Source organism: Petromyzon marinus, chromosome 67 (genome assembly GCF_048934315.1).
Source record: "Petromyzon marinus isolate PM22_M1 ecotype Great Lakes invasive population chromosome 67, UKy_Petmar_22M1.pri1.0, whole genome shotgun sequence".
In the NCBI taxonomy this organism is placed as follows: Eukaryota; Metazoa; Chordata; class Hyperoartia; order Petromyzontiformes; family Petromyzontidae; genus Petromyzon; species Petromyzon marinus.
Genome location: NC_133733.1, coordinates 5,468,757 through 5,483,730, shown reverse-complemented (window position 1 = coordinate 5,483,730; position 14,974 = coordinate 5,468,757). Strand labels below are relative to the sequence as shown.

The following is a 14,974-nucleotide window of genomic DNA, read 5'->3' as shown; positions in this document are numbered from 1 at the left end:
ACAATGACCCACAGCCTCAACACTGACCCACAGCCTCAACACTGAGACAGTCTCAACGCTGACCCACAGCCTCAACGCTGACCCACAGCCTCAAGACTGACCCACAGCCTCAACACTGACACACAGCCTCAACACTGACCCACAGCCTCAAGACTAACACACAGTCTGAACAATGACACACAGCCTCAACACTGACCCACAGCCTCAACGCTGACACACAGCCTCAACGCTGACACACAGCCTCAACACTGACACACAGCCTCAACGCTGACCCACAGCCTCAACGCTGACACACAGCCTCAACGCTGACACACAGCCTCTACACTGACCCACAGCCTCAACACTGACCCACAGCCTCAACACTGACCCACAGCCTCAACGCTGACACACAGCCTCAACACTGACCCACAGCCTCAACGCTGACACACAGTCTCAACACTGATACACAGCCTCAACACTGACACACAGCCTCAACACTGACACACAGCCTCAACACTGATACACAGCCTCAACACTGATACACAGCCTCAACACTGACACACAGCCTCAACACTGATACACAGCCTCAACGCTGACACACAGCCTCAACACTGACACACAGCCTCAACACTGACCGACAGGCTCAACGCTGACCCCCAGCCTCAACGCTGACCCACAGCATCAACACTGACCCACAGCCTCAACACTGACCCACAGCCTCAACACTGACACACAGCCTCAAGACTGACACACAGCCTCAACGCTGACACACAGCCTCAACACTGACACACAGCCTCAACACTGACCCACAGCCTCAACGCTGACCCACAGCCTCAACGCTGACCCACAGCCTCAAGACTGACCCACAGTCTCAAGACTAACACACAGCCTCAACGCTGACACACAGCCTCAACACTAACACACAGTCTGAACAATGACACACAGTGTCAACACTGACACACAGCCTCAACGCTGACCCACAGCCTCAACGCTGACCCACAGCCTCAACACTGACACACAGTCTCAACACTGACACACAGCCTCAAGACTGACACAGCCTCAACACTGACACACAGCCTCAACACTGACACACAGCCTCAACACTGACACACAGCCTCAACACTGACACAGCCTCAACGCTGACCCACAGCCTCAACACTGACACACAGCCTCAAGACTGACACACAGCCTCAACACTGACACACAGCCTCAACACTGACACACAGCCTCAACGCTGACCCACAGCCTCAACACTGACACACAGCCTCAACACTGACACAGCGTCTCAAGACTGACACACAGCCTCAACACTGACACACAGTCTCAACGCTAACACAGTCTCAACACTGACACACAGTCTCAACACTGACACACAGTCTCAACACTAACACACAGTCTCAACACTGACCCACAGCCTCAACACTGACCCACAGCCTCAACACTGACCCACAGCCTCAACACTGACACACAGCCTCAACACTGACACACAGCCTCAACGCTGACACACAGCCTCAACACTAACACACAGTCTGAACAATGACACACAGTGTCAACGCTGACACACAGTCTCAACGCTGACACACAGTCTCAACGCTGACCCACAGCCTCAACACTGACACACAGCCTCAAGACTGACACAGTCTCAACACTGACACACAGTCTCAACACTGACACACAGTCTCAACACTGACACACAGCCTCAACACTGACACACAGCCTCAACACTGACACACAGTCTCAACACTGACACAGTCTCAACACTGACACAGTCTCAACACTGACACACAGTCTCAACACTGACACACAGCCTCAACACTGACACACAGTCTCAAGACTGACACACAGCCTCAACACTGACCCACAGCCTCAACACTGACACACAGTCTCAAGACTGACACACAGGCTCAACGCTGACCCCGAGCCTCAACACTGACCCACAGCCTCAACACTGACCCACAGCCTCAACACTGACACACAGTGTCAACGCTGACCCAGTCTCAACACTAACCCACAGCCTCAAGACTGACACACAGCCTCAACACTGACACACAGCCTCAAGACTGACACACAGCCTCAACACTGACACACAGCCTCAACACTGACACAGTCTCAACAATGACACACAGTGTCAATGCTGACCCACAGCCTCAAGACTGACACACAGCCTCAAGACTGACACACAGTCTCAACACTGACCCACAGCCTCAACACTGACCCACAGCCTCAAGACTGACACACAGCCTCAAGACTGACACACAGTCTCAACACTGACCCACAGCCTCAACGCTGACCCACAGCCTCAACACTGACACACAGCCTCAACACTGACACACAGCCTCAACTCTGACCCACAGCCTCAACACTGACCCACAGCCTCAACACTGACCCACAGCCTCAACACTGACCCACAGCCTCAACACTGACACACAGCCTCAACACTGACACACAGCCTCAACACTGACCAACAGCCTCAAGACTGACACAGTCTCAACACAGACACACAGCCTCAACACTGACACACAGCCTCAACTCTGACCCACAGCCTCAACACTGACCCACAGCCTCAACACTGACCCACAGCCTCAACACTGACCCACAGCCTCAACACTGACACACAGCCTCAACACTGACACACAGCCTCAACACTGACCAACAGCCTCAAGACTGACACAGTCTCAACACAGACACACAGCCTCAACACTGACACACAGCCTCAACACTGACCCACAGCCTCAAGACTGACACAGTCTCAACACTGACCGACAGCCTCAACGCTGACCCCCAGCCTCAAGACTGACCCACAGCCTCAACGCTGACACACAGCCTCAACACTGACACACAGCCTCAACGCTGACACACAGCCTCAACACTGACCCACAGCCTCAACACTGACCCACAGCCTCAACACTGACACACAGCCTCAACACTGACACACAGCCTCAACTCTGACCCACAGCCTCAACACTGACCCACAGCCTCAACACTGACCCACAGCCTCAACACTGACCCACAGCCTCAACACTGACACACAGCCTCAACACTGACACACAGCCTCAACACTGACCAACAGCCTCAAGACTGACACAGTCTCAACACAGACACACAGCCTCAACACTGACACACAGTCTCAACACTGACCCACAGCCTCAACGCTGACCCACAGCCTCAACGCTGACCCACAGCCTCAACGCTGACCCACAGCCTCAACACTGACCCACAGTCTCAACGCTGACACAGTCTCAACACTGACACACAGCCTCAACACTGACCCACAGCCTCAACACTGACACACAGCCTCAACTCTGACCCACAGTCTCAACACTGACCAACAGCCTCAAGACTGACACAGTCTCAACACAGACACACAGCCTCAACACTGACACACAGCCTCAACACTGACCCACAGCCTCAAGACTGACACAGTCTCAACACTGACCGACAGCCTCAACGCTGACCCCCAGCCTCAAGACTGACCCACAGCCTCAACGCTGACACACAGCCTCAAGACTGACCCACAGCCTCAAGACTGACCCACAGCCTCAACACTGACACACAGCCTCAACACTGACACACAGCCTCAACACTGACACACAGCCTCAACACTGACACACACCCTCAACACTGACCCACAGTCTCAACACTGACCCACAGCCTCAACACTGACACACAGCCTCAACACTGACACACAGCCTCAACGCTGACACACAGCCTCAACACTGACACACAGCCTCAAGACTGACACAGTCTCAACACTGACCGACAGCCTCAACACTGACACACAGTCTCAACACTGACCCACAGTCTCAACGCTGACAAACAGCCTCAACGCTGACACAGTCTCAACACTGACACACAGCCTCAAGACTGACACAGTCTCAACACTGACCGACAGCCTCAACACTGACCCACAGCCTCAATGCCGACCCCCAGCCTCAACACTGACACACAGCCTCAAGACTGACACACAGCCTCAACTCTGACCCACAGCCTCAACACTAACACACAGTCTGAACAATGACACACAGTGTCAACAATGACACACAGCCTCAACACTGATACACAGCCTCAACGCTGACACACAGCCTCAACACTGACACACAGCCTCAACACTGACCCCCAACCTCAACACTGACACACAGCCTCAACGCTGACCCACAGCCTCAACGCTGACACAGTCTCAACACTGACACACAGTCTCAACGCTGACACAGTCTCAACGCTGACACAGTCTCAACACTGACACAGCCTCAACGCTGACCCACAGCCTCAAGACTGACCCACAGCCTCAACGCTGACCCACAGCCTCAACGCTGACCCACAGCCTCAAGACTTCTCCGTTCCTGTGGGCATCGAGGAGCCGTAGCTTTGCCCGCCAGGAGAAGTGGGCGCAACAGTGCGGACTGATCTCAATCTGTTCCATCTGCATGGGATAAGGTGTTCCCCCCTCGCACGCTCTGGTTTCCTTCTGCCGTCTGTACCCATAGGCTGCTGAACATTGGCCCCAAGATCCGAAACAGCCCAGCGTCCAGCTCACAAACATCACACTCATCGCAGCTGTAACAGGTGAAGAGTTGACACTTTCCTCGGGGTGAGCAAGGTTTGCGACAGGGGTGGTGAACGTTCGGCCCGCGGACCGGACGAGGCCCGCGAAATCATTTGGGTCTCTGGCCCCCTGCCAAGGCAACCGCAGGCGGGACTCGAAATTCAACGCATCTAGGAGAGCAAACCCGGGAGAGCAGTCGCGAGTAGCAGCGACGTCGTCAATACCGGCTAACGTCACCACCACGGCTCGCCAAAGGGAAGCAGTCCCAGCCATCGCATTAAGGGGCGAGTTAAACACATTCCTGCTGAGGGAGGAGCTGGTAGGAACGTTGGGTTGCTCGGTCAATGGCCAGGGTCAACTGCGGCAGCACCACCACGTGGTGGTGGTGGTGGTGTATCCCGCACAATATGCCCCACTGTGAGGGCGGGCACAAGCCGGCGTGAGTTGGTGAAACGTTGAGTTTTATAAGGGGGGCACCACGGGGTGACCAGCCCCTCCCCACCCAGCCCCACCCACCCCCCACCCAGCCCCACCCACCCCATCCAGCCCCACCCCACCCTCCCCACCCAGCTCCTCCCTCCCCACCCTCCCCACCCAGCCCCTCCCCTCCCTCCCCTCCCCACCATCCCCTCTCCACCCAGCCCCTCCCCACCATCCCCTCCCCACCCAGCCCCTCCCCTCCCTCCCCAACCCAGCCCCTCCCCACCCTCCCCTCTCCAGCCAGCCCCACCCCTCTCCCATTTTTGGATGCACGACAGACGGACACAATAATCCCCTGTGGGCTGGTGGTGTGACCAGGAGGTTCCTACACAGTAGTAAATGTTTGACCAAGTATAACGGGCTGATTTTTAAGCTGATCATTTTTTCACGGCCCCGCGAATTATGTTACAAATATCCAAATGGCCCTCGGCAGAAAAAAGGTTCCCCAACCCCTGGTTTTACGACGACAGCTTCGGTGGGAGATGAGACGATGGGAGGGAATTCCGCAGAGTGGACGGAGGAGGAGGCTGTTTTTTTGCCGTCACCTGTGTTTGTAGCTTCCGGTGGAGCTCGGAAAACAGCGCCGCGTCCACTTCGCGCTTCTGTTTGGCGACTGAGCGTGGTCGGCAGAACATGGAAAATCACAACAACAATCGGCATATGAGACACGAGGACACCACCAAAGATATTTAACGATTTTTTTTTTATTTTACCAGGTAAGGACCACCGAGGCATTAGCTGTTTTTTCAGGAGCGGCCTGGCCACAAATAATAGCGAAATGCAGCGGCTCGTCACGTGGAAATGTAAAGCGGCAAAAAAACTCTGAACACGTGACGGTGATTTTAAATACGGAGGGGGGGAAAACTCGAGGGTCCGGAGGAAAATCCACGCGACCACGGGGAGAGAGAGAGAGAGAGACACGTGGAAATTACAATGATACAGGCGTCAGGGTCGGGATCGAACCCACGACCTCCTGTAGACCAAGCGAGGTAGTTAACATCTCCTAGCCACAGTGATGATGATGAGAGAGAGACGCAGACTGCAAATATACAGCTGTCGTGATCAGGGTCAGGATCGAACCCACGACCTCCTGTAGACCAGGCGAGGTAGTTAACATCTCCTAGCCACAGTGATGATGATGAGAGAGAGACACGTGGAAATTACAATGATACAGGCGTCAGGGTCGGGATCAAACCCACGACCTCCTGTAGACCAGGCGAGGTAGGTAACATCTCTTAGCCACAGTGATGATGATGATGAGAGAGAGAGACACATGCAAATTCCAATGATACAGGCGTCAGGGTCGGGATCGAACCCACGACCTCCTGTAGACCAGGCGAGTTAGTTAACATCTCATAGCCACAGTGATGATGATGATGAGAGAGAGAGACACATGGAAATTCCAATGATACAGGCGTCAGGGTCGGGATTGAACCCACGCCCTCCTGTATACCAGACGAGGTAGTTAACAACTCATAGCCACAGTGATGATGATGAGAGAGAGAGACACGTGGAAATTCCAATGATACAGGCGTCAGGGTCGGGATCGAACCCACGACCTCCTGTAGACCAGGCGAGGTAGTTAACATCTCATAGCCACAGTGATGATGATGATGAGAGAGAGACACGTGGAAATTCCAATGATACAGGTGTCAGGGTCGGGATCGAACCCACAACCTCCTGTATACCAGGCGAGGTAGTTAACATCTCATAGCCACCGTGATGATGATGAGAGAGAGACACACGCAGACTGCAAATATACAGCAGTCGTGATCAGGGTTGGGATCGAACCCACGACCTCCTGTATACCAGCCGAGGTAGTTAACATCTCCTAGCCACAGTGATGATGATGATGAGAGAGAGAAAGAGAGACACGTGGAAATTCCAATGATACAGGCGTCAGCGTCAGGATCGAACCCACGACCTCCTGTAGACCAGGCGAGGTAGTTAACATCTCATAGCCACCGTAATAATGATGATGATGAGAGAGAGAGAGACACGCTCGCAACACAAGCAATCGTCCCCTCTCGCCTGAAGGCGATTGCTTGTGTTGCGATCGAAACGTCGCGACAGTTGTATCGTTTTTCCATCCACGTGTCTTTACCGAAAGACCCGGGGATTTTGCATTCCTGCAGTCGCGAAAGCCTCAAGCCAAGATTTCCCTGCACAAGAATACGGGGTAAACCGTACGGGGGTTGACCGGTACGAAATCTTGACGCAGCCATTAGGAACCCTCCGAGCGGGAGACGCCCCAAAAACTCTCCAGCCATCTTTCTCAACCTCCTGCCGCCCGGACCCAGGGATCGGAACCCAAAAAAGTCTAAAGCGGTGCTGGCTCCGTGTCTCCGACACGGCCATCGTAAGCCCCTCCCCCCTCCCAGCGGCCACTCACGCTCCTTCTTGATCTTCTCGGCCACGAGGAACTCATCTCGCTCCACCGTGGGGGTGAAGCTGCTTCCGATGACGCGCACCGCATACTGAAACTGGTGCCCAATCTCCGCTGTTTACACACGCACACACAGACACAAAGACAAAAAGAGGTCCCACCGTGTCGCCTCGGTAAAAACTTTCTGGGGCAAGTACCAAACCTTTCGAAACGTCGCAATAATTTTATTGTTTTTTTACTTTTACTATTTCCCTTCTACGTGACTTTACCATACCTAGAGAATTAAAGCTTTCGTGTCTGCACAAATTACTCATTGGTTTTTTCGGTAAAGTCACGTATGTAGAAATTATATTAGAATAAATCAATCACGACGTTTCGACCGCAACACAAGCGACCTTCATCAGGTGTAAAAAAAACAAATAGCGAGGGAGCACATAGGGTGATCGTAGGCAGGCCAGCCTAAATGTTTCCAACCGGCGAAGATGTTCCATTAGGGGTGTCAACGTTTTGCAAGCGTAGAGAAGGGAGGGAATGACCGTGGCCGAGAAGGCCTGAAGCTTAGTGCGGAGCGACAGACCAGGTAGCTTCCACACAGCGTTACGCAACCGATGAAAAGATATTGCCGCTCGACTGATTCGGAGTGAGACCTCTGCTGTTAAACTGGAGCCGGTCATGACCACACCACCAAACTACGACTAAAATGTACACACACACACACGTACACACACACACACACATGTACACACACGTACACAAAGATAAAGATCCCCCGTGTAGCCTTAACAGACTGTAGGGGCAAGTGCTGTTAGCGAGCACCTATGAAGGCCGGAACGGTACACGAGGGGGTGGGTGGCCAGCATCACGCCCGACCGCCTTTGTCTCCCTAGTGGCAATGTTTACACACCGCACCAGGTACTCATTTGAGGCTGAGTCGACCTAGGGGAGGTCCGGGACCGGTTCAGATAATCGTCACTGGTGTTGGCCGTGAGCGGGAATCGAACCCGTGTCACCGGGTTCATAGCGCAGCGTAGCGCTAACCGTTACACTATCGCTCCCCACATGTACACACACACGTACACACACACACACGTACACACAGACACACACAATCATGTACCGTGTGTACACGCAGTGACCTGCTGCCACTCACGGCTCCATCTCCACGCCGGACGTGGCCACCGTCAGACGCGTACCATTCCTATGAACTAAAATATAACAGCAGAGGCAAATCTACGACGCACCGCTTACTATAATGAATGGTGGGCTACGTACGGCGTGAAAGAAGTTCAACAGACAGTGTAACACGTAGGCTGTTGCGAGCAATATCGCGTGAATATATAAATGTTGTGTCGTTGAAGCCGCCATCACCCGACACGGCCAATCAGTGAAAGGGGTTTGCCGCGTTACTAGTACAGCACTAGTGTGTAGTGTATAGTGTATTGTAGTGTATAGTGTATCGTAGTGTATAGTGCAGTGTAGTGTATAGTGTAGTGTATAGTAGTGTATAGTGTAGTGTATAGTGTATCGTAGTGTATAGTGTAGTGTATAGTGTAGTGTATAGTGTAGTGTAGTGTATAGTGTAGTGTATAGTGTAGTGTATAGTGTAGTGTATAGTGTAGTGTATAGTGCAGTGTATAGTGTACTGTATAGTTTAGTGTATAGTAGTATATAGTGTAGTGTATAGTGTAGTGTATCGTAGTATATAGTGTAGTGTATAGTAGTGTATAGTGTAGTGTATAGTTTAGTGTATAGTAGTATATAGTGTAGTGTATAGTGTAGTGTATAGTGTAGTGTACAGTGTAGCGTATAGTGTATTATATAGTGTAGTGTATAGTAGTATATAGTGTAGGTGTATAATAGTATCTAGTGTAGTGTATAGTAGTATATAGTGTAGGTGTATAATAGTGTAGTGTATAGTGTAGTATACTAGTCAAGCACTACACCGGTTGTGTGTTGTGAGAGCAAAAAGCCGCAACATTTAAAATCTGAGTACGTCTCACCACTAATTGCAACCACAACCAGCTTCATCAGGCGGAACAGAGAGATTAGTGTGGAAACTCAGCTGGGTGTTGTTGTTGTTGTTACTGTTACGTGAACGGAGAGACCTGGCGAATGCCATTGCCAATAAACTGCAAATTGAATCACTACCTATGAGATCTTCACTCAAAACTGCTCTAGAAGGAGTTGTACAACCCCTAGCTGCCACTGCTATTCGGTGGCCTTAAAATATGGCTCTAGATTTTGGTGTTATAATTTAGTTATGTAGTTTGTTGTTAACAAAAAATTCGGTCGCAGTTCCTATGATCACTGTTACATTGGATTTATGGCTTTTATTTTGGTGATTTCGAAAAGTTTTTTTTTGTTTTGGCCATGTTTTTGTTTATTGTAGTACGGAGTTAGACTAATGGCTTTAATCTTAGTTGTCTTGTTGTTATTTTGACTTGCATCCCACTGGGATTTTTGCACACAGCGTTGATGTACGGTGCTATTTCAGGAATATTTGGATATTGTTTCCTGTATTTTCTGTTTTGCACAGTCACACACATAGTCACTTTAAGATGTTTTTTTCTTGTTCATGTTTTTTTGTTTGTTGCGGCTGCACCCGATTCAAGAGCCGAATGGCTCACAGGGGCCATACCAAATAAATGAAACTATGAAAATGCACTATGAATGCATGGACGTATGGCGGCCTTAACAACGTAAATAACCACCCCGGATGACAAGCCCGAGCCGGAACACAATTAAACATTGCGCGACGTTTAAGACAACAATAACGACCAAACAACCAAACGTTTAACGAAGACAACAAAAACAATAAATTTAACAACGACCATCCCCCCCACCCTCACACGCAACTCACATTCGCTCTTGCCAAGTATCTGACAACAGAGACTCTGCAGCAAAACGTTAGGCGATTTGTTATCCGAGTGCGACATTGCAGCCGCCGCCGCCGTCGTCGTCGTCCGCTGCCGTCGCTCGCGTTGACATCGAAGGCAAAGACGCCGGTCCTGTTGGTCGACGTTTTTGTTTTGTACGTTTAGATTTTATTTTTTAATTTCCACCCGCCTCACAAAAGCGCCGCTCGCCGATTTCCCGCCCTCCGCTCGCGCCTCAGCCGCGGGACGCCATCTTTGGTTTCTAAGGTTTCCCGCCAAACCGTTACAGCGAACCGCGGTTGCCATGTTGGTAAGGGGAGAGAGGGGGGTTGTGACGTCCCCCGCACACTCCCCACCCAATATGGCGCGGGTGTGACGTCGACGTCACAAGCCCGCTTTTGTCTCCTATTGTGGAGGCAGCGCCTCCCCCCCACCCAATATGGCGCGGGTGTGGCGTCACCGACCCAGCCCCTCCCCTTCCGCCCCCTATTGTGGAAGCAGCGCCCCCCCTACCCAATATGGCGCGAGAATGACGTCACCGACCCAACCCCCCCTATTGTGAAAGCAGCCGTAACAGGATAAAATGAATAACATTGTGTGATAAATTATGTTAATGTTTTGTATAGGCCCAGGTGTAACAGGACTAAATGGATAACATATTGTGATAAATTATGTTAATGTTTTTTTATATCGGCCCAGGTGTAACAGGATAAAATGAATAACAAATTGCGTGATAAATTATGTTAATGTTTACCAGCTGTAACAGGATACAATGAATGACGGAATGAGTTATAAATTATGTTAATTTTATAGGCCTAGCTGTAAGCGGAAACAATTAATGACAAAATGAATAGTAAATTATGTTAATGTTTATAGGCACAGCTGTAACGGGATAAAATTAATAACATAATGTATATTAAATTTTGATTTAAAGCTTTCGTGAGGGAAGCTTTCGTGCAGGGATTCATATTCTTGGTTCTTTCGGTAAAGTCACCACGTTAGAAGGGAAACAATAAAATAATACAAATATAAAACAATAAAATTCTCACGACGTTTCGACTGCAACACAAGCAATCATCATCAGGTGTGAAAACCACAGCAAGAAATTTTGAAAAAAGTGGCGTTTTTTTTAAACGTAAAAAAAACGTTAAAGAAACCGCCACTTTTTTTTCAAATGTTCTTGCTGTAATGCCTCCTGTGTATATTGTATTCATACTACAGGAGGCATCCAACGTGCTATGCAGCAGCTCTTCTTGACAGATGTCCAGTCGGGGCATGGAGTAAGAATGATACAACAATATTATATTTTTTTAATTCTAGATTTGAAGCTTTCGTGACTGCAAGGATCCATACTCTTTGGCTCTATTCGGTAAAGTCACGTAGGTAAAAATAAAATAACAAAAATCACGACGTTTCGGCCACAACACAATATTAATTTTTTCTGCCCCAGCAGCCCTCCTGATATTTTTCACCCGATGACGATTGGCCGTGCTGTGACCGAAACGTCGTCATGTTGTTATTATTTATTAATTTTTATTATTTTTCTATCTACGTGGCTTTATCGAAATTAGCGTGTAACTGTAAGATAGGAAAGCGGCCTCCTTAACTAGGGCACGTAAATGTCTATGTTAATGTGAGTCATTAGCATGATTGTTAATGTGAGTCATTAGCATGATTGTTAATGTGAGTCATTAGCATGATTGTTAATGTGAGAAGTTAGCATGATTGTTAATGTGAGAAGTTAGCATGATGTTAATGTGAGAAATTAGAGGGCACGTAAATGTCTATGTTAATGTGAGTCATTAGCATGATTGTTAATGTGAGTCATTAGCATGATTGTTAATGTGAGAAGTTAGCATGATTGTTAATGTGAGTCATTAGCATGATGTTAATGTGAGAAGTTAGCATGATTGTTAATGTGAGTCATTAGCATGATTGTTAATGTGAGAAGTTAGCATGATTGTTAATGTGAGAAGTTAGCATGATGTTAATGTGAGACATTAGCATGATTGTTAATGTGAGAAGTTAGCATGATGTTAATGTGAGAAATTAGAGGGCACGTAAATGTCTATGTTAATGTGAGTCATTAGCATGATTGTTAATGTGAGACATTAGCATGATGTTAATGTGAGACATTAGCATGATTGTTAATGTGAGAAGTTAGCATGATGTTAATGTGAAAGATTAGCATGATTGTTAATGTGAGAAGTTAGCATGATTGTTAATGTGAGAAATTAGAGGGCACGGGAGTGGCTATGTTAATGTGAGGGATTAGCATGATTGTTAATGTGAGAAATTAGAGGGCACGGGAGTGGCTATGTTAATGCGAGAGATTAGCATGATGTTAATGTGAGAAATTAGAGGGCACGGAAATGTCTATGTTAATGTGAGACATTAGCATGATTGTTAATGTGAGACATTAGCATGATGTTAATGTGAGAAGTTAGCATGATGTTAATGTGAGAAATTAGAGGGCACGTAAATGTCTATGTTAATGTGAGTCATTAGCATGATTGTTAATGTGAGACATTAGCATGATGTTAATGTGAGAAGTTAGCATGATTGTTAATGTGAGACATTAGCATGATGTTAATGTGAGACATTAGCATGATTGTTAATGTGAGAAGTTAGCATGATGTTAATGTGAGAGATTAGCATGATTGTTAATGTGAGAAGTTAGCATGATTGTTAATGTGAGAAATTAGAGGGCACGGGAGTGGCTATGTTAATGTGAGGGATTAGCATGATTGTTAATGTGAGAAATTAGATGGCACGGGAGTGGCTATGTTAATGCGAGAGATTAGCATGATGTTAATGTGAGAAGTTAGCATGATGTTAATGTGAGAAGTTATCATGATGTTAATGTGAGACATTAGCATGATTGTTAATGTGAGAAGTTAGCATAATTGTTAATATGAGAAGTTAGCATGATGTTAATGTGAGAAATTAGAGGGCACAGGAGTGGCTATGTTAAGGTGAGACATTAGCATGATTGTTAATGTGAGAAGTTAGCATGATGTTAATGTGAGAAATTAGAGGGCACAGGAGTGGCTATGTTAATGTGAGAAGGTAGCATGATTGTTAATGTGAGAAGTTAGAGGGCACGGGAGTGGCTATTTTAATGTGAGGGATTAGCATGATTGTTAATGTGAGAAATTAGCATGATGTTAATGTGAGTCATTAGCATGATTGTTAATGTGAGAAGTTAGCATGATGTTAATGTGAGACATTAGCATGATTGTTAATGTGAGAAGTTAGCATGATTGTTAATGTGAGAAATTAGAGGGCACAGGAGTGGCTATGTTAATGTGAGAAGTTAGCATGATTGTTAATGTGACAAGTTAGAGGGCACGGGAGTGGCTATTTTAATGTGAGGGATTAGCATGATTGTTAATGTGAGAAATTAGCATGATGTTAATGTGAGACGTTAGCATGATGTTAATGTGAGAAGTTATCATGATGTTAATGTGAGACATTAGCATGATTGTTAATGTGAGAAGTTAGCATGATGTTAATGTGAGTCATTAGCATGATTGTTAATGTGAGAAGTTAGCATGATGTTAATGTGAGACGTTAGCATGATTGTTAATGTGAGAAAATAGAGGGCACGCGAGTGGTTATGTTAATGCGATAGATTAGCATTATGTTAATGTGAGAAGTTAGCATGATGTTAATGTGAGAAGTTAGCATGATGTTAATGTGAGAAGTTATGATGTTAATGTGAGAGATTAGCATGATGTTAATGTGAGAAGTTAGCATGATGTTAATGTGAGAGATTAGCATGATGTTAATGTGAGCAATTAGAGGGCACGGCAGTGACTATGTTAATTGTGAGAGATTAGCATGATGTTAATGTGAGATATTAGCATTATTGTTAATGTGAGAAATTAGAGGGCACGGGAGTGGCTATGTTAATTTGAGGGATTAGCATGATTGCTAATGTGAGAAGTTAGCATGATGTTAATGTGAAAAATTAGCATGATGTTAAAGTGAGACATTAGCATGATTGTTAATGTGAGAAGTTAGCATGATTGTTAATGTGAGAAGTTAGAGGGCACGGGAGTGGCTATGTTAATGTGAGGGATTAGCATGATGTTAATGTGAGAAGTTCGCATGATGTTAATGTGAGAAATTAGCATGATGTTAATGCGAGAAGTTAGCATGATGTTAATGTGAGAAGTTAGCATGATGTTAATGTGAAAAAATTAGCATTATTGTTAATGTGAGAAATTAGAGTGCACGCGAGCATGAGAGTGCAATCCAAAAGACAATGTGAGCATGAGAGTGCAATCTCTCATGCTCACAGGTTTGTTCGTATCTCTGAAAGTTCGTAAGTCGGATGTTCGTAAGTTGGGTGTCCGTAAGTCGAGTGTTCGTAAGTCGATGAGTCACGTGCTCTGAAAAGCGCGCGAAATTTGAAATCTACGCCGTCCAATCAGATTCCCAGCATCCGAATAACGGTCGCTAGCCGCGTCGCGATTGGTCGCGCGCTTCACCAATCGCATCGCTCGCACGCGAAACCACAAGCCGGAGAATCGAGAGATCGAGGCCGCCATTCCCACGCGATCGATTCCCGACGCTAGGCAAATCACGGCGAGCCGTCGTCTCGCGCTCGTCGGACACCCGCGGAGTCGACTGGCGTCTGAATCGCGACGCTGAGCGAATCGAGAATCGGCGGGAGATGGAAGATCGCTTTACGATCGGGTAACC

At 47.8% G+C, this 14,974-nt stretch overlaps 2 protein-coding genes across 2 annotated transcripts in view; one reads left to right on the top strand and one right to left on the bottom strand.

Moving 5' to 3' along the window:
* Nucleotides 1–10,553, bottom strand: part of TUBGCP3 (tubulin gamma complex component 3) — a 53,951-nt gene extending 43,398 nt beyond the window's left edge. The window contains exons 1-3 of the mRNA XM_076054723.1: nucleotides 10,249–10,553; nucleotides 7,395–7,502; nucleotides 5,548–5,615 (exon numbers count right to left, since the gene is read on the bottom strand). Coding sequence (XP_075910838.1) covers nucleotides 5,548–5,615; nucleotides 7,395–7,502; nucleotides 10,249–10,324 — 252 coding nt within the window. The 5' untranslated portion in view covers nucleotides 10,325–10,553. The remainder of the gene's footprint in view (nucleotides 1–5,547; nucleotides 5,616–7,394; nucleotides 7,503–10,248) is intronic.
* A 1,609-nt stretch (nucleotides 10,554–12,162) lies between these two features.
* Nucleotides 12,163–14,974, top strand: part of LOC116956752 (uncharacterized) — a 35,683-nt gene continuing 32,871 nt past the window's right edge. The window contains exon 1 of the mRNA XM_076054721.1: nucleotides 12,163–14,968. The gene's annotated coding sequence lies outside the window, so the exon portion shown is untranslated. The remainder of the gene's footprint in view (nucleotides 14,969–14,974) is intronic.